The 21,030-nt window shown below is 31.9% G+C and overlaps 1 protein-coding gene and 1 long non-coding RNA gene across 3 annotated transcripts; both read left to right on the plus strand.

Moving 5' to 3' along the window:
• Positions 1-7,963: 7,963 nt before the first annotated feature.
• Positions 7,964-11,652, plus strand: LOC104219727 (uncharacterized). Of its 2 annotated transcripts, XM_009770448.2 has the most exons (4): positions 7,964-8,232; positions 8,358-8,821; positions 8,944-9,048; positions 10,070-11,652. In XM_009770448.2, the coding sequence occupies exons 2-4, from the start codon at positions 8,360-8,362 to the stop codon at positions 11,441-11,443; spliced, it is 1,941 nt and encodes a 646-aa protein (XP_009768750.1). In that variant the 5' UTR covers positions 7,964-8,232; positions 8,358-8,359; the 3' UTR covers positions 11,444-11,652. The 2 variants fall into 2 exon arrangements, with proteins under 2 accessions (XP_009768750.1, XP_070019132.1); XM_070163031.1 differs by having other exon boundaries at positions 7,964-8,821.
• Positions 11,653-13,712: 2,060 nt separating this feature from the next.
• Positions 13,713-16,623, plus strand: LOC104219726 (uncharacterized). The gene is made up of 3 exons (XR_709359.2): positions 13,713-13,796; positions 14,521-14,655; positions 16,312-16,623. It is a non-coding gene; the product is annotated as an uncharacterized lncRNA (long non-coding RNA).
• Positions 16,624-21,030: the final 4,407 nt, after the last annotated feature.

The following is a 21,030-nucleotide window of genomic DNA, read 5'->3' on the forward strand; positions in this document are numbered from 1 at the left end:
TCTGCTCATTTTTTCTTTCAAATTTTCAATTAAATAGTATTTTTGTTAACTACCGACGAGAGAGAAACTCTCAAATTCTAACGATAATTTGAATAACATATATATCATAATAATTTAAAGCCAAGACTTCTTGCAGAGACCATTTCTCCAATTGTAATCTTTTCTATATCGCTCCAATTTTATCGGGTGTCCCGAATGGACAACTTCTTGGAGAGACGAAGCTATATAATTTGTTATTAATGTAAACTGTAACTTGAATGGTAAACCAGTGAGTTTGTATACCCTTAAAACGGATAACAATTAAATTTATACTCGATTTTATGGATATGTGGATTGATTCAACACAAATAATCAAAAATGTTAGATAAACGAGTTAAATATAGAATGAATAATCAAACCAATTGTGATGTTACGGCCGGACTCGGATTTGCGCTGAACAGCAATTTTACTCTCGATTGGATCCTTGGTTTGAAGCCAAATGTATATGAAAAATACAGTAAAATAAAAACTTATCAATAGCTAGAGAGCAGAAAAATGAATTTGTATTGCCTTGGTTTGCGTGTTATACTGTGTCCTATTGAATAAAAAGCTTTCGTTTTATATAGTAAGAGAGTTTCATCCCTAGTACAATTCTAAAGAAGGTAAAAATCCTCATTTCTCGTCAATTACTGAACCGCTACCGACATCGGGCGAGATCTGCGCCGTGATATCCGGTGGGGTGCGAATATCACAGCCCTCTGTTAGGTGTGTGCAACCGTTGCCATGCTTTCCGAGGTCTCGGAGCTCATTTTGGATTCGGGGAGTGTTGTCTTATCAGGCCCGGTGGCGGGCATTTCATTCGGGCCTCGATACATGAAGTTCCCAGCTTCAATTCCGATCCCATATAGTCATATCCTTGCTTCGTTTGACCCACCGGGAAATCGGGGTGTGTGTTAGCCCTGGTTTCACCCGTATAGAGAGTTATATCAGAAAAAGGGAAATTCATATTGTGTAGCCGCCCTCTAAAATAATAGCCGTAAAATATATATCTTTTACATATTAAATATTAAGATACAAAAAATATACATATTTCATACATGATCAGTGTGTATTTTTTGAAGCAATAATTATTAGCCGACCAGCCAAATATATTAAAAGTGTAAAAAAAAAAAAAAACTAGTCTCATTTTATTATTTCATCCCCGATGAAACTAACATACACTAGCTAGTAACTAATACAAAGAATAAAAAGTTGGAAAAAATCACATGCATAGATTCTAGACCTCGTAACCCAATTATTAGGTTAAGACTTCATCAAAGTAAGGGTTTTTTTTTTTTTTTCCATTTTAAGAGGACAAGAAAAAGAGAAAAAAAAAAAAGAAGGGAAATTTCCATATAAATTGTGTATAACTTTTTGAGCTGACGATAATCACGTGTGAAAGGGGCCCACAATGGTTGTAAGGTTTATCAAAAAATTTGTGCCCTTACAATGGTCGTAGAGCTCACTATTTATAGTTGCACCTAAAGAACAAAGTCTTAGGATCAAGTCCCATTTTAATGATAATTATGAGGGTCATTGAAGAATGTATAACAGTAGGCAGTAAGTGTCATATTCTCTATAACGAACTATGTATTTAATGCTGTAGAATATTCTCTATTAAATATTACCGGGTAGCAGATATTTATTTCGCCTTTATGAATACCCTTCTCTCCGATAATAAACGAGGTCGTTGTTTTCGGATTTGATTATCTTTTGTCTTCGGCTCTTGCACGTGTCGCTTTATCATGCGAGCATTTAATATAGAGAAATTTTCATAAAGCACCATCTTTTAGCATTAATTAGTCATCTATAGATACCATTTGCTATATTACGGATTATAAATACTTTTTCTGTGGTTATAAGATGTATTTGATGTATTTAAACTATTGTATTCATGAATACAGTAGCAAAAATAGGTGTGAATCAGGGAAGTCCAGCTAATCAGTTGTTGTATTCGACTTTATTCATGGAGTAAAACATGGGATTACAGCTGGACAAATTATTGTATTCGACTGTATTCACGACGTGAAATAGGGGATTACACTGTTTTTAAAACGGAAAGTGAATCAATTAACATAATAGACTCCTAATATAACTCAACAAACTCAATTATAACACACATCAGTTATAAAAAAAGATTCTCAACCGAAAAATACCCCAAAAACATAGCAATCTTCAGAGAAATTATATAACACATCTAAATACATAAATTATATTAATTAAAAAAAAACTTATGAATACATTCATGGCATATAGCGAGATAGTGAATACAATGAAATACATAGAATACATCGGGATACATTGAAATACAATGAAAAAAGATAATGAATACAGTGAAATACATGGAAATACAGCGAGATACATTGAAAGATATTAACAGAAAATTCAAGTTGCTCAGCCCCAAACTCCGTCGTCTCTGTTCAAGAACAACCCTAATGTCGTCTCATCGAGCTGGAGGATAAGTAGAACCAAATCAAGAACCCAAAAAAGAAAAGGTCCCTTTTTCCCTAGATTCCCTCTTTTCCTCTCAATTTCTACTCCAAAATGGAGAAAATCGCTATTTCTACTCATTTGTGCCTAGCCTTAAGCCTTTCAATTCTAATTCAAGTTCAGATATAGGGTTTTCCTTGCCTTGCCTCACTATTGTATTCCCAAATCAACGCAGAAAGATATTGGCTTGAATAGCTTCAGTTGAACAGCTTCTAAAGGTTTGAACTGCTTTAGTTGCAGATTTTAGTTCTAAAATTAAACGGGTGATGTTTTCTTGAGTTGGGACGGGACTGCTTAACACTGGTTCTGATTGAGTAGTGAGAAATGTTCGATGGATTCGGCTACTGAAATAGATTGAGAATTTATAGGCTTTGTGCATGTGGTTGAAAAGCTTAAGGTGAAAGATGAGAGAGAGAATAGAGAATAGATATGGGGTAGGGGAGGGAGAAAAATAATACAAAGCTTATATTATGGCTTAAAGATAGGAGATAACCATAAATAGATATTTGGCTATAAAAAATCAAAAGGTAGCTATGGAATATAATTTTTTAAAAGAATATTTATTTAAAATAAATAAATTATTAACCTTTGCTATAGGAAGTAAAAATTCCTTTAATATAAACATATTTTACCCTATACAAACTCCCTAACAATATATATGTCATATAATTTAAAAAGTGACCATTAATTTATGCTGAGTTGAAACCCTCTATCTTAAAATATAAATAGACTATAGGGAGTAAAAGAAGTGGTACATAGGCTGATGATTCTGTCTGATTTAAGTAGTCTAATTGCTTTCTTAATTTTCCAATCACTGCCTATTACTTATTATCTCTATTGGTGACAAAGTTAATACTAAGAGGAAGTAGGTTAGATTAGATCGATGCATAATCCTTTTCAGAATGTTTGATGACAGTTGACAAATTAAAAGAACATAACATGTTATTTTTGACAACGTGTTCTTTCAACTTTTTGGCTTATCCTCTCTACTAAACCACAAAAAAATAACACCTTCGGTATCGTCACTATCTATTTACTCATCATAGATTTGCAAATATATTAAAAGGATTAACTAATTATTTAGACTCTTAATAGATCTAAAGAAAATGAGGTAAAGATTAAAATTATACGGCGATAATAGACACAAAAGAATGACCCTTTTTAATGATATAGTGCATGGCAAGCATGAAAAACTAATAATCAAAGTATTTAAGTTATATAATGAAGTTGTAAAGCATTTTTATAAGTTTAGTATTGTGTATCGGTTATATTACGGCAATATATGTCAACTGAAATATAAAACTTATATGTCAACTTAAATATAAAAATTATTTATTCATATTATCAATAAAATATCCAGTGTATTTTCACAAGTGGGTCTGGGGAGGGTAGTATGTACGCAGACCTGTTTCCGGAAGACCCTCGGCTCAGTAAGGCAAAATCACAGTTGTTATGACAAAGAACTATGGAAAGCGAGATAGTAGTGACTGTTAGGGATATAGTAGATATGCCCTAGATCCAATATCATATTTGATGATTTGAACATATTTTTGTGAACATTATTTGATATAACATATGTATGGCATTTGATATTCTTTTATCATTGTTATTAATTGCTTGATTAATTTGATAAGGTCCTTGATTAAATTTTGAGACTTAACATTGTGATGGAGATCATGATAATGAGAGTAAAGTTTCTTATAATTTAATCCAAATTTGTTCTTGATCGTAGGATTATTAATTTGGACATTAGTAATTCGGTTAGATCAATATTTATGTGATCGTCTATATGGGATAAAGATTAGTTGACCTCATTAACTAAATCACATAGATAGATGATGCATATAGAGATATGATCATTGAACCGACTCATTGGATAATTCCTAATGGTTAGAATTACCATAAACTGACAATAGGATGTTCTCTTGAAAAATGTGATGTAAGAGTTTCCTTTGACCTGAGATCGTCATAGTAATTGAAAAGTTATTTATTGTGCTTTGATACTAGACACATATGGCCCTAAGGCGATAGTTGAAAGGATATTGGGTATGATTAAATACTTGTAGAATTAGTCATTGATCAAGATAGAATCTGTCAACTCTTGGTAATGAGTTTAAGCTCCATGTTGTCATGAATTATAAACGACCAAACTAAGACCTTGGCCAGGGCAATTGAATGAAAGAAGAAATGAGTTTCTTAGGTCATTCACTGGTCGATTATATTTGACATGAACACATAGTTGGTCGTCTATTAGGATTTGACAGTTAAACCATATCCTAGGGCGATCCAGAGCTATAAGGAGAGAAGGAAATACTACATTATTATTCTACTGGTTCTTGAAAGTAAATTGTATACTTCATTCTATCCCGTCGTTAAGGAATGTTGCTAGACGCCATCCTTGATTAGTATATTGATGTGATCAATTTACTACCGGCTTAGTATTGAACCTATAGGGTCGCACACTAACGAGTGCTCTGATCTTTGCTAAAGGATTAATTACTTTATTATTTGATAATTAAATTAAGGAATTTAGTTAGTCAAATAAATTTAGTTATTAGTCTAATTGAAATATTATTATATTCATTGCTAGCACGGATGATATAGCTAATATTTGTGAACAAATTGAAGTTTTCTATTTGGAATAGAAAAAATTATAACTCTTGATTGAAATATATATGTGATATATATTTGATACTCATAAATAATATTTATATACATATATATACTTATATGTATATAAGAATATGTATATACTATTAATGAAGAATCATAAATCAAATCCAAACTTGGATTTACGTAAGTCCAGAAGGACTCGTCGGCCACTAATTCCCATTGTGAATGGTATTTGGATTTTTCAATAGTAAAATATGGAAAAGTTCAGTTACTACTAATCCACCGAATTAGTGGCGGAGGCAGGATTACTGTCAAGGGTGTTCAAAAAAAGAAAAAAGTTAGAACGGTAATTGCTTGTTGGAATAGAACCAATGACCTTTCAAAGGTTTTGAACCCCCTTAACCACTAAGCTATGCTTTTGGACGGCGTCAAGGGGATTCAAAACATAATATATAGAGGTAAAAAACAAATTTTGCCTTACATATACAGCGTAATTTTTCGGCGAAGGGGATTCGGGTGAACACCCTTCCGCCCCCCTAAATCCGCCCCTGCACCAAATTTAGTTTTCCTTAATTGACTTTGGGAAAGATTTGGTGATTGGCTCTATATATATATCACCTATATATCGTGGCCAAGGTTTTTTTTTTTTTTTTTTTTTTTGATTCACAAGAAGTGCCGCACAGTCGAGAGAAATAACTTTGACAGAGGAAAATTGTTTTCTTGTCTTATTATTATTGCTTCGAAGTTTTTGAGAAAAATTTCAGCACAATTTTTCGTTCAATTTGTTTGCGGGTTTCAATGATCAAAGAGTTGATAGCAAGGATCGGTCTCGGTGTGGATACGCATAGAGTCTTCGCACTATCGAAGAAATTTTAAAACAAGACTCTATTCACCAGGTACGTCTTAGATCCGATCTATTGACATGTAAATAAATTTTTAAAAACGAAAAGATCTGTCTAGGATTGTTATTGTCTTTCGCTGCATGTTACGAACACCTATATGCAATCCTTCAGTGACAACCAGAAAAAATAGAAAGAAAGCAAAGGAAACATCAGGTAATAAGCTAGCGTTTGGCCATAAATTTCTAAATTTATTTTGAAAAATCTGATTTGGGTGAAGTTTGGTTTGAAGATGAAAATGTGTTTGGACATCAGTTTTCAAAACATATTTCCCAAATTTATTTTGGAAAAACATGAAACATAACTTATACCTACAAGTTCTAAAAACTATCACAAATACCAAAACAGTACCATTATCAATAACACTCATTATATTATCGCAAACCATAGTCCTGAACATAAATAAATTTGGTACAAGATTATCATTTTTATAATCAACTACATAATACACTATCAGATGACCGAGAAGACGAAGCAACATTGTTACAAAATTATAAATGGTGGGCTCTTTTATAAAATACAAAAGTTTGGGGCAATTTTTAAAAAATGTAATAGTGATATTTTGGGTAAAAATTGCACAGGACGCCCTATTTGGTCGCCTCTATTTAACCTATACCCATTTTTTAAAAAGCTTTTAACTTGTACCCACTTTTTAAACAATTTAAGCCCCATTTCTCCTCCTTCTCCTCCTCAAAGTTATATCCGCCTCTTCTTTCTCGAACTTCTCCTTCTCCCTTTTCTGTAAGAAATTTGTTACGGCTATGTATATAACCTATATTCACACAAAGAAAATCCACAATTAACAACAACCATAATTTCAACTTTAAAGAAAAATTAAGAAACTTATAATTAATTACCCCTTAGTGAGAATGGATAAGCCAGCGAAAGCAACGAAAAGGAGAGTTGATATGATGGTTGACACTCCATCATCACTGGTGGAAGAAACTAATTGCTCTGTGTTTCAGCTGTAGAAACTATTTGCTGAGTGGTTGGATTTGCTTCTGATAGCAAGAAATTCCAGAAATAGCGGAAACCATAAGCCAGTTACAAAATAAAAACTTCAGCTCTAGAGCTGAAGTTTGTCAGCTACAAAACAAAAACTTCAGCTCTAGAGCTGAAGTTCGCTAGTTACAAAACAAAAACTTCAGCTCTAGAGCTGAATTTCACCAGTTACAAAAACAAAAACTTCAGATCTAGAGTTGAAGTTCGCCAGTTACAAAACAAAAACTTCGGCTCTAGAGCTGACTTCAGGCCCAGCTACTAGAATGCTGAAGTTTTGCATGATTGCATTTGCTACTTTAGCCCCGTATGCTGAAGCTATGCAAAAAAGCGGTTACGCTTGCAATTTTTTTTGCAAAGCGGACACAAGTTAAAACGTGACATAAAAAGCGGGTATAGATGCAAATGCCCCATATTTTGACCCAAAACTAGCTATTGAGTTGGTTTTGGGATCTGAAATTTGGATTTGGACTTTGCCAAAGTGTAGGCAAAATCTATGGCCAAACATGTGTTTGCAAAGTAAAATCCAAATTTATTTTGACAAAATCTATGGTCAAACGGGTCCTAAATATCGATCTAAACACAGGGAACCGAGGGTAATACTATGGAAGAAAATACAAATTTAGTAAAAAAAGACGATCAACTGCTTACTAACCTACTAATACATATTATCGGTGCACATCCCCTTGTCCTTTTATTACCAAAAAACACACCCCCCTTCTCCCCCCCCTTACAAAACTGTTCTCCTTTTTCATGGAAAGAAAACAGCATTCACTCCTCAAACTCTCTCTTCACTTTTCCAAGAAAAGAAGTCTTCAACATCAAGTCTTTGCCTTTGTGTTTTTCCTCTTTGACAGTTTTCTTACATCTCTCTTTCTTTATTTCATGTCTCTTTTTTCCCTCTTTGGAAGTTTGAAACCAAAGGCCAAACAAAACTTTAAGAGGGGGGGGGGGGCTCTAATTTGCATGGCAATCATTTAGTACTACTACTACTATTTCATATTTCCTTAGTATCTTCAAATTACACTAAAGTTTAAAGTTGTACCTTCTAAATTCTTTTTTTTTTTTCTCTTTTCTTGGATCTTCTTCAACTTCTTCAAATTTCTATCTTTTTGACTGATAAAAGTTCTTAATTTTCATTCCCAAGAAAATATTCAACAGACATATAGTAGTTCAAAGTACAAAAGGGAACAAATTTGCCAACTTGTTGAAGGTATATTTACACCTTTAGATCTATAAAAATATTGTTCCTATCCCAACAAAGTCATTCTTTGGCTTTGATTGAAAAACTAGGTGCCAATATAATTCATTAATATATTTTTTTTTGGCCAAAAAAAGAAATGCTTAGGCAAAATTTGTATGGAGATGGAAGAAGTGGAGGAAAATGCAACAATAAGGTGAGAAAAAGGGGAGGATCAACATCAAGTTCATCTTCGATAATACAAAGTTATAGATTAAAAAGGGCAATATTAGTTGGGAAAAAAGGAGGGTCAAGTACACCAGTACCAATGTGGAAAATGAATAATTCAAGATCACCATCATTACAAAATGATAGTAATAGTAAGTCATTCAAGATTCTGCAGCAGCAAACAACAGCAGCAAAAGGTATTGGTTGTGAAAAAGGGCAAGAAATATTTTCAGTTTCAGCAAGAAAACTTGGTGCTACTTTGTGGGAAATTAATGGTGTTCTTACACCTAATAAAAAGGAAGAGGTGAATTTTGATGAAGTGGAAAGGGTTGCTAAGTCATCATCCAAATTTGATTCTGTTGCTTTCCAATTATCTCATAGTCCTGTTTCTGAGGTGGGGTTCTAATTTTCTTGAAAAAAATTGGCTTCTTTTTTTCTTAGTCATTCCAGGGGACAAATTTATGTGTATGAGTTTTTGCTAATGTTGTTTATAAAATTGATGGTGAATTTTGGCAGAGAATGGAGAGATCTAAAGTGGGAAGTCATAGAAGAAGAACTTCAATTGGTTCTCAGAAACTTTTGCAGACTGATTTCACTCTCCAAAATGGTTGCTTAATTGAGGTACCATTTTCCTATTATTAGTATTATTTAATGAAATAATCTATTTTAGTTGGATACACTGTTTCTGACTTATTCTATGGCAGTAACTTAAAAATATTTTGGATAATTCTACTCTTGTGTTCTTTTCTTTTTCTTGGAGGGGTTGTTGCTGTTATTGGCTGCTGCAACTAACTGAGATTAAGTTCTAGTCATGTTACTATATTTACTTGAGGTCTATTAGTTTTGTTAGCGTTTCTGAGCCGATGGTCTATCGAAAACAGTTTTTCTATTCTCGTAGGATAGGAGTAAGGTCTATGACATAATACCCTCCCCAGATCTCACTTGTGAGATTTCATTGGGTTTGTTGTTGTTATAGTTGTAGTTTTGTCATTCGGCTTTAGTTTTTTTTTTTTTTTTACTTTTTATAATATTGGACAGAGATGAACTTAAATGAAGCAACACACACTCCAGGATCCACATAGTCAAATCCTAACTTGTTTAGAGTTGAGGCATAATAATTGTTGTTTGTTATCATAGATTTTTCTGAAAGTAAAAACAAAACAGTGTCTGATCCTTACCCTACTCTTTGAAATAGCAAGGTAAGAAGAGCCATTCAAAGTTTTATCATAATGAATGACATAAATGGCACTTGGATATGTCCCTTGGCTTCTTCAAAGTTTTATTTTAGGAAATGGACAAATGTTTCATTATCCTTGAAAGGGACCAATAATGCAAGTTGGTCCTGTTTCAGGTACCATCAGATTCAACATGTCATATGTTTGTTTTCCAACATTGAATTGATATAGTAGGTTGTAAACTTTGTTTGTCATAGGCTACTTGTTTTCTACATCTGCAAAATGGTACTAATATATAGTCACAAAAATATTCTTGTTTTAGGCTAACCTAAGTTTTTGCCCTCCATTTTCTGGTGCTTTTCTTTAGCTACTCTGCTTCAAATATTTACTTTTTCTAGTCGGTATACGTAGATTACATATTGATTATACACAGTTATACATATATTATACATCTGCCGGCTATGCAGGTTGATCAGACACAACAAAATCATGCACAGACAGTAAACAAACATCGGTTAAAGGATGTAAGGAATGGCCTCTCCGCGTCTAAGGAACTGCTGAAAGTTTTGAATCGCGTATGGGGACTTACTGAGCATCAATCAACGTGCTTATCTCTTTTCTCGGCTATAAAAGCTGAGCTTGATCGTGCGTGTATTCAGGTGACTAAATTGATTCACGAACAAAGATATAACAACGGCGAAGTTGATGTCCTTTTGAAGCAATTTGAAGAAGAAAAGGCGGCTTGGAAGTTAAAAGAGCAAGACAAGATTCACACTGCCATTACATCTATAGCAAAGGAGCTCAAGATAGAGAAGAAGCTGAGGAAGCAAACCGAGAGAATAAACAAGAAGCTCGGTAAGGAGTTGGCTGATACGAAAATTTGTCTGTCAAAGGCTGTCAAAGAGCTTGAAGGCGAAAAGAGGGCACGAGAGATATTGGAGCAAGTATGCGATGAATTAGCTAGAGGTATTGGAGAAGATAGAGCTGAGGTAGAAGAATTGAAGAGACAATCAGCTAAAGTTTGCGAGGAAGTTGAGAAGGAAAGGGAAATGCTTCAACTAGCTGACGTTTTACGCGAGGAAAGAGTTCAAATGAAGCTATCAGAAGCAAAGTATCAATTCGAAGAGAAAAATGCAGTTGTCGATAAGCTAAGGAATGAGCTTGAGGCTTACTTGAGATCCAAAAAGGGACAAGAACAAGGTGGTGATGACTCTCCTAATTATGAAAGAATCAAGCAACTCGAAAAACATTTGAGAGAAACACTTCCAACCACATGTTATTACCAAGATAAAGAGAAGGGAAATGGGAAAGTAGTAAATAAAGAAGATGATGATGATGATTCAGCTGATAGTGATCTACATTCAATTGAATTAAACATGGATGATAACACGAAAAGCTATCAATGGGGAAGTACCCTTGAGAATGATCCTAAGAGATTTTCGGTTTCTGACAAAAGTAAAGGGAGGAAGTCCATTTCAGAGAAATTTCCAAGACAAAGTATTTCCATAGAGAGGGAAACTTCAGATGGCATAGAATGGGAATTCACCGCGGGAGGGAAAGAGAACGTGGACACGTTCGAGCAGGAGAGGTTCAACTTTCTTGAAAACGGAGGAATTTTCGAGTTCTCTTCTCAGGTTTGGAAAAAAGATTGTGAAGATGAGATAGAGAGGTACAAAATGATCAAGGATCTTCGCGACCATATCGTGTCTTCTGCTTCGAGGAAAACACCAACTCAATGCTTTTCGAGTCCAACTAAGAATTGGAGCCAACAGAATATGCCTTCTAATGATGCTGAAAGGGTGATCAATGAGGCTTTTGCTGTCTTACAAGGAGCAGATTGAAGAAACAAATCACTCTCCTTCTGCAATTTGATACTACATTGTTTACATGAAAATATTTTCTGCTGTTTTTGTCTCAAACTATAGCTAAACATCCAATCTCATTACAATTTTGTCGTTTGCCCCTTTGCATGACATAAAACTGTACAAATTTTTGCTACTCTTCTTTTGATTATAGAGATGCCATAAGTATATTACTATCTTTTTTTGAATTGGATAAGTATATTACTATCTTGTGAACAATTTTCATCTTTAATACTATGACTTTTTCATCTTTAGTCTCTTTTATCAACATGCTCATTTATCCTCTTGGTTTTGAGTTAGATATCTATATCTTCTTCTTCTTTTTTTTTTGTAGTTGTTCCAAAGTTTTGGTTTAGTGATAAGAGCATAACATCTATGTTGCTCGAACTCTACAAATATGTTGCCGAAATTGTGTCGGATGCTCCAAAATGTATACTGTTGAAGGATCTGACATGTATGTAGCCGGCAGCATTTAAAGAGTCTGAGCAACGTAGCCAACGCGTGATGTGTAGGGTGAGTGTATGTCATGTCTTCGAATCCTGCTATGAACAAAAGCCTAGTGTAGAAGCCCGACTATGGTTTCGGCTAAACCAGTAACTTTTGCTTTAATAATGCATTATTCATAAATTTATTGAATTTATACACATACTAAATTTAGAACTTATAGTCGTCATACTAAGATTCGGAACCCATAAAGTTAAACTTCGGGCTCGACCTCTGCCTGTTATGCTAGCCCCATTTGAGCCATCCGCCGTTAGCCCTCAAGAATTTCTCGCTATTAAAATAATTATTTATTTGGGTGTTGGGGGGGGGGGGGGAGCTATAGACCTTTTTAGTTTGGATAAATAGTAAGTGGACGTTTGGACGTAAGAATTGTAAAATTCCAAAATAGGGTGAAAAGATTTTTCAAGTGAAAATGGTATTTGAAATTTAGAATTGTGTTTGGACATGAATATAATTTTGGGTTATTTTTGAAGTTTTGTGAGTCAAATAATAAAGGTTTTCATATTTACCCATACTATTTTAACACAATTTAAAAAAATAAAATTAAAAGGTTTTCATGTATTCACACTATTTGAAGGCGATTTCAAACCTAAAAGTTTAATATTCTAAAGTAATTTTAAAAACTATAGTTTGTTAAACCTTAAAAGTTAATTTAAGTGATGATCTTTGTTCATATGTTCTAGGAGGTTATCTCTTATGTACTTAATTGATGTGAAAATTTGATTTATATGGTTTTAACTCCATTCTTCCATGATAAGTTTTCAACAATCTATAAATTGTCTTAAAATATTTTATATTATTTCTTTATAAAAATTAACATATGATAAATCTATAGAAAAAATAAAAACATTTCTCGTATATCCTTAATAAGAAAAAAATTAAAATCCCTATAATTTATATAGACTTCTATCAGATATTTATTATCTTATCACCAGTAACATCATTTTAAACGAGTTATAATAAAATATAATTTGAACTACTATATTGAATTACTACAATTTATATCATGTTAATACTTGTTTAATGCAGTTGGTTCTCTTTGTTTGAAGTAGTAAGTTGCCTCTTTAGGGATGCAAGTGAAGTTCTCTTTGTTGACTGTACTAAAAATTTCTTTTGATTTTGTTGTATACAAGACATAAAGTAAAATCATAAAAAAAAAAATTCAACTTTTGTCGTATTGTAAAGGATGATGTTGTTCGTTTTAACTTTCGTTAGGTAACTGATTGTTCTTACTATTGAAACACTTGGAAGACCAAATTGGATGTATTCAAAAGTAGTTTACAAATAAATCGATAAGTTTTTTATTGTAGAAAAATTGTTAATATAAATTACACTTGTACCTTTAATGTATTATCTTGTTAAAAATTCAAATATAGTGGGGAAATAATACCATTCAATCAATTTTACAATTTAATGTTTATATTTGACATTGATGTTAAAATGAGTATTATAGCACATAGTTTTTTTATGTTAATAATTGGAGCAACTTAAGCAGGTTATAATTTATAGTTTAATATTTTGTAAATTATTAAAATAAATTAATTGTAAATTGTGATCCCCAATATCATTCTCTATCAGTTATTAAATGGATATAACAATGATCGATTTATTTATCAAAAAATTAATTGAGCACCGACAAACAACAATATTAAGATTACAATGTTGGCCCGTATACGAGCCTAGAAGTTGGTCGAGCAAGGGTAGTTTGCATATATTGAGGGATACATGGGTAAATTTTCCACTTGGGTCATAGATACATCTTTGCATTATCCGTATCTTTCTCTCCATAACCTAATTTTTCTGAGTTTACATACTTCTTCATCCTAAGGTGCTTCTTTTCTTTTTCATTGTTTGTTATGTTTTTTTTTCTGCTTTTCTTCTCTATCTCTATTTCACAAGATATATATCTAGGTTATAGTTTTCAAGGTACTTTTCCCCCCTCTAATTTTGGGTTAATTTTTATAGAACTATAAAAAAAATCTTTCTGTTGTGGAAGATGGCACTTCACAAAAAAAACTTGAATTATAGATTCTCCGCTGTAACAATTCACGGAATAGATGCCCCAATTCGTTTTAGTCATTTGGATACCTAAGCCAATCAGATAATTAGAAAGCGAAACAATGCAGACAAAGAAGATAAATTTGGCTAAAATTGATTGCACTAAAGGAGCCAATCTTTCCTATATCGTGATAAAGTAACAAAAAATATTGAAGTAGACTATGTGCATATGGTATTTGATGATATGCCTTGTCCATCTTATATTATTGTGTGCTTACTCATTCCTTTGAGCATTTGCTTTCACTATTCTGTTTCTCTTTTGACGAAGTTCTTCTTTTTTTATGAGCTTCTTTATTTACGCTTTTCTACGTCGAATCTAAAAAATGATGAACTTTTTTTATTGAAATACTTTGTATATTTACTTTTCATCGTTATTGTTGTCTTTGAGACAAATGTTTTCATGTTAGTGATTTAAAATTTCTTCGGTCTCTTTGAAAGTGTACGTGGAAGGTGATGCCTCCACTAATATCTACCTCCTAACTGATGTTTGATAGGATGGAACAAGAGAAAGCTCCAAGAAAGACACCAAACCCAGCCTATGGTCGTTTGTTCACATAAACGTATTATAAAGAGGAAGTTGGAAATATGAGCGTCAAAGAGAAGTAATCGACAAAAAGATACTCTTTCAAGTAAGTCACGATGAACTTTAAAACAATTCTTTGTTCGTGAAAGCAAAAGGGGTACAGTAATTTATTATGTTACTGTTGCCATTTAGTAATTGTGATGGTGTGTTAATGTGAAGCCTTTTTTCCCCGTTGTTAGATTGTGATGGTCCTATTGAAGTTTAGGTACATAGTATAAGATTTATTCAACAATCTCCCCTTGCACAACAGGAAATCCTAAGAAGAAAGTTAAGAAAAGCAAAGGTCGTGGCTTCGGCCACCCTCGCTTCAGCCAATCGTCAAGACAAAGCCAAGTTGATTGCATATTTAAATGAAATGAAAGAAGTGAAAGTTAGGATGTTTGTGGTGTTGAATTATAATGCTTAAGGTTAATTTGATGGACCGGCGTTTTAGGATATCCATATGGAGAACATCAATTTGTCTTCGATGGTTCTGTGATACTTTCATCTGGAAGGCACTATGCATGTCAAGTTTGATGCTCTTTTTGTATTTTAAAAAGGGACTCATTCATTTCTTTATAGGATGTTGCATATGTATACCTTTTTAATGCCTGGTACTCTATAATTACAGTATCTCATGGATTGTGGATTCTTTTCTTCTAATACATTTTTGATGTGTTATCTAAGTGAACTTCATTAATCCAAATCAAATACATCTAACATCAATACCTGTGCACTTAGCATTACTCATACACACCGAATGATGTTTTTTCCCTTTTCTTCTTATGTAGCACTTACATTGTAGGTAGTATTGTTGCCTATATTGCAACATATACAGATACATGTAGGTAGTAATATCGCCTATATTGATCAGTCTTGTTATTAACTTATTCATCTGAGTACCAACTTGGTTCTGGCAAACTTACTAATTTTTCATGTTTATGTGCGGCTTTTACCTTGATCATAAACAGAAGTATGAATAATCTGACCATACTTTTTATTTTGTTGAGAATGAATACTTATCATCAATATTTATTTATCAAATAATAACCTTCTATAATATTTAACAAGAAGCATGGTTACACTGACAACATATAGTACTACTTGCTATAAAACTTTTTATGTGCAGTTGTTGCCTTGGTCGTGAACAGAAGTATGAACAATCTGTGCGTACTTTTTCTTTTGTTGAGAAAGCATCAATATTTGTGCATCAAATAAGAAAGTTCTATGACATTTAACAGAGACATGGATATGCTGACAATATATAGTAATACTCACTAAAACTATGTTTCTACTAAACTTATCTATCTATGTAAACTAAGTTACTGGATAACTGATGAAGACATTTTGTGCATTGCTGATAAAATGTTGCAGATTTTATGCAATTCCTCTTCCTACAACAGAATTTAACAGAATGATCCGGAAAAAGGATAATGATGGCAACTACTCTGTCAGCTCTTGCTATAAGCTTTTAACCTTAAGCCCTCCTTCACATAACTGTCAATTGAACTTATATGGAAATGTATATAGGCTCTTTACTTCTAGCCCTCCTCTCCATAGTTATTGGTTTTATTTGAACAACATTGCACAATTATTGTCTGACAAAAAGTTATACCTTATGTAATAAATTTTAACTTTACTCCAGTAACTCAGAATACATAAGTTTCTCTTTGCATTGTCCCATAGCTACTCAACAATGCAAGTATTTTATCTATGTTTGTAGTTAAATGGAATCATGCCTGGTGATCCAAGAGGCGCTACCAGCAGTTTTCGGAACGAAGATAGGAACACAAGGATGTTCGAACGCAGTACCTGCTTGAATACTACGGGCAAGCTAGAAGAAACAAACTACTGATGTTCTGAAGTTGCAATATACACACGAGAATGCAAATACAGATTTGAAGATGCATCGGCGATATACACACGAGAAGGCAAATGTCTGCACCTGTTAACTTTTTGACTAACTTACAAGATGTATATAACTTACTACATAACATTTGGTGTTAATTAATAAAGTTGATCACGTATTCTAGGATTCTGTTGTTGAAGCGTCGGTCGTTGGCCCGTGCAGAACATCTAGTTTATATATATTATATATTATATAGAAGGGAGAGGAGGAGATCGACCAAGGGCATTATGGTCATTCAAAAATATAACTGCATTGTTTGCTTGTACAGTAGGCTTAAAAGCTTGGTTACAGCCTTTGGATTCCTAATGACCGAAGAAAACAAAATCAACGTGGCCTTAATCTATTGAATTAGTGGACCCCACTTCCCACTCAACCTTAACTTGCTTCTTTAAATGCATTACTTGACTACTTTTACTTTTTGATTTGTTTGAAACTAGATTATTTCTCTATTATCACTTTCACGGTTTAAAAATATTTTTTCAATAAGTATTTTTAACTAAAAGATTTATCTGTTAGGCAATTTATAATTTAAACGTTCATTTGATAAAAATATTTTATGGTAACATACATTTATATATAAAATTCTATTATCTTCTTAAGAAAAATTATTTCATTTGTTTTATTTACTAAATATTTTTGGTAAATAATATTTTTTTAAAACGTGGCGATGATTTATGTATATTTTTATTAAAATGTTCTTATATTAATATCAATTGATATCATTTTAAATTCTCATTAAATTGTAATTTCAATTGGACACTTTATAAATCAGGAAAAAAATATATTTAAGAATAAAATATAGTTTCAAGTACCATTTTTATTAAAGGATATTGAAATTTATTTAAATTATATAAAAATAATTCCCATTATAAAACATTATTTGAGAATAATCTAATTTGGTATTTTTTTTCTTTACTATATATTAGGCAGCATGAGAAGTATCATTTATGTGTGATTGTACTTCTTCTTCTATGACCAAAGCTAATCGGGTACTTCCTCTGTTTTTAATAAAGAATTCTACAATTATATAAATTTCAAAAATACATAAATAAAAAATTAATTATTTTCAGAAAATGCTCAACAAATAATTATAGTAAAGAAAGTAGTACTACACCCTAGAGAATCGATATCTCAATCACATCAAATGAAACTCGAAAAAATGTGTGATTGAAAATTGTATTTATTTTTAATGAATTATCCAAATATGTCTCTAGAATAAAATACAAATTTAGTTATTATTATTTTTTCAATAATTCAAAAATCACGATTATTATTTCAAAGAACCAAAAAAATATTTTTGCATCATCTATTTGGCAATAAATGAATATATTTTGTTATTCAAATTTGTATAATAAAAAAAGTAAAGCAATATATTAACACAATTGAAAATACTGAAAGAGCACATCTCAACTTATTTTTCAACTAACTTTTTAGTCATTTTTTTAAATCAATTTTAAGTTTGGTGGCATGGAAGTATTTGTTTAAATTAAAAAGTGTAGAACTTTTGTAAAAATACTCTAACTTGTACTTGAAGTATTGTATAATCTTTGTTATAATAAAGTGTCGGACTTCGACAAATATTATAAAGTAATTGTGAAAATACGATTTCAGAAAGATTAAAAATGTACGTAACGCAACACATAAAAAACAATATAGGTAAACATGATTATATTCTATATGTTATCACACAAAAACCTATTTTCTATCTTCTTTCCTTAAAGACGAATAAATGTGTAATTAGTAATAGATCAAGAAATATTAAAAGGAAGAAAACAAGAAAAATGAGGGGCTTTTAAGTTTTAGCTCGCGCCAGAATTATATTCGATGGCCGAAAAAGTGTATAGTGTTTGTGTATAACATATATATAATTATATATATACACACACAAAATATATATACAAAGAAATACATTTTTGGGTTAATATTTTGATAGTGACTATACAATATTATTTTTCCAAAAAAAAAAAAAGCAATAATTGAGTTCGCGCATCGCACGGGTATGCCATCTAGTACTAGGAATAAAGGCATGTGATATAGTGTTATAGAGCTGGCAAGACCACAAGCAATTATTCCTATCCTATTGATGAAAAATAAAAATAAAAAGAGAAGATGGCAATGATTTCTTTTGGTACACTAAAATGAAACAAAAAAAAAACTAAATATTTTATTTTTATTTCATCACCGTTTTCTCTGGTTGGCATTGACCAACCAATCAACTGATCAAAATTGTCTTTTTTTTCTTTCAAAATTGTATTTTAACTATATTATCTGCCTTTAAAATATCATCTTCAGATATAAAATATGGAACCCTTCAAACGCTTAAATAGTCAAATACCGCCATAGGAAAAATGATATTGTATAGCTACATTCAAAATAATAGTCAAAATATATATATATATATATATATATATATATATATATATATATATATATATATATATATATATATATATACATTGTGTATGTTATATACAAAAAATATAAATTTTATGCACTTTTTCGGCTACCGAATATAAATAGTTTCTGGTGCAGGGTAAAGTAAAAAAGATCCTCTATTATATCCAGAATTGGTTAAAGCACCGTCCATAATTGTAAAATTAAATATGCATACTTTACTCCTATCTTAAGGTAGAAAGGCTGTTTTAGATAAACTCTAGGCAAGACTCAACTCTAAGGAAAAATAATATGATAAAAATATTAACCTCCATGGCATTAGTATAGCTATTTGCTAGTGAATGTATTCTTCAAAAAAATTCTTACAAAAATATTAGCATTAACATAGTATTGTACACACAAAAAAAAAATCAAGTAGATTTAAAAATAAAAATGCAGATCATTATGCAAGGAATACACCAATTAAAATGACTTGTTTCTGGGGTGGCAGCTAGGGTTGATGTATTAATATTTCCATGGCAATTATAATGACTGTCTTGTATATTATTTAGACCAAAATGACTTTGATCATTGCCAAGGTCCAGTTGTAATGAATTGCTCATTGATTTCAAGATTCAACTAATAATTTACAAATTAAAAGAGAAGATTTAAAAAATGACTTTATTTAATTCCTTGGAACGGTTGCTGGCACACTATATTATATAAAATTCGCTTGGTTCACGTTAAGTTGTCTTAATTCATAGAATGATTGTCATGTGCATACATCATGTCTAATAATTCATTGCTTCTCTTCTAAATTTATTTATTGGATTTCTGTAGCCATAGTAAACAAAACATTTATTTTATTGCATGGTATGGACCAAAATGTAGAAGTTCTATGGCCAGAAAAGGACAAAAACAGAAACATATTGCGATGTATATGTCTCATGTTTGTCTTAGCTTACTTCAACTGAACGCAATTTGCCAAATCAATTGTATCCCAATTAAGTATATAATTAAAAAAATTAATTGTACTCGATGTTTGTATCAAACGTAGAATTTAATCTTACCAATCATAAAAATAGTTTAGAATTTGTAGTACTTAATTATGGTCAAGTGATAAATTTGTACAAAAAATACATTTTCCTAATAATTTATTTTTTTTATTTTTCACCAAATGTTTAGTGTCCGCTTTGGAACATCAACTAACTTAAATTCTCGCCGTGTAAAACTCATCAAAGGAGGAAGCGCTCCATTATCCATATACCAGGATTTTTTCTTCCCCAAAGGTCGAACCATATCTTGTATTAATTGATTTGGAGCAAATGCCAAATACTACTAAAAAAAATTCGCTAATTGATTTGAAGTCGTTATTTTAAAATTCAGATACGTAGGATTAAAATCTTGTCTCCGACTCTAGTTTTGGTAGCTAAAACATTTGTCAGTGAAAGTGATTGAACACCACTAAAGTTAGGCTGATTCATTTTCTTTTACCAATGTTTTGCCTGCCATTTGGACCGTTATACCAATTCTAAAACTATATTTTGAGAAGATTTTCTCAGTTACTATTCAGTGGAGTAAGAAATTGACAGTACATGCAATTAGAAAATTAGAAGGACTTGTTTAATTGGGCCCCTAAGATTTCAATTTGTAAGGACTTGCTAGCAAAATAGGTGCAGTTGACACTTTATTTTTCTTGGTAGTTGACACTTGACAGTGTGTAAAGTTAAAAAGAGAAATTTGAGGGTTAATTGGTAGGGGCCTGCCTGAATTCATGTGATATTCTAACCTTTTGCACTCTCAATTCCCTGTTTAAAATGCAATCTAGAATCTTCACTTGTCGGCACGTTATCACAAATTAAATTATCATAGTAGTATTAAAATCTTTATAATGTATATTACTTTAGCTCATATAAAAAAGAAAGATGGAAATTACGCATTTTATACATAGGATAGAATGAGATGTATAAAGCTTTGTGCTGAGTTTAACCGGTCTAAAAACACTCTTAAGATGGTGTGATAGTGTCCGTTTTGGGTAAGCACATACGAAGTTGGTCTCACACCATTAAGAGATTCATACACCTTATATGTAGATTACCAATTTTTTTAGCTACCAATGTGGAATTTTGTTCGGACACCCAACAATCTCCCCCTTGAAAT

The sequence above is a fragment of the Nicotiana sylvestris genome, chromosome 11, assembly GCF_000393655.2.
Source record: "Nicotiana sylvestris chromosome 11, ASM39365v2, whole genome shotgun sequence".
Lineage (NCBI taxonomy): Eukaryota > Viridiplantae > Streptophyta > Magnoliopsida > Solanales > Solanaceae > Nicotiana > Nicotiana sylvestris.

Coding starts and splice junctions, on each gene's coding strand:
- LOC104219727 (XM_070163031.1), top strand. CDS start 8,360: ATGCTTAGGCAAAATTTGTATGGAGATGGAAGAAGTGGAGGAAAATGC. Junction 8,822..8,943: donor CTCATAGTCCTGTTTCTGAG/GTGGGGTTCTAA, acceptor GAATTTTGGCAG/AGAATGGAGAGATCTAAAGT. Junction 9,049..10,069: donor AAAATGGTTGCTTAATTGAG/GTACCATTTTCC, acceptor CCGGCTATGCAG/GTTGATCAGACACAACAAAA.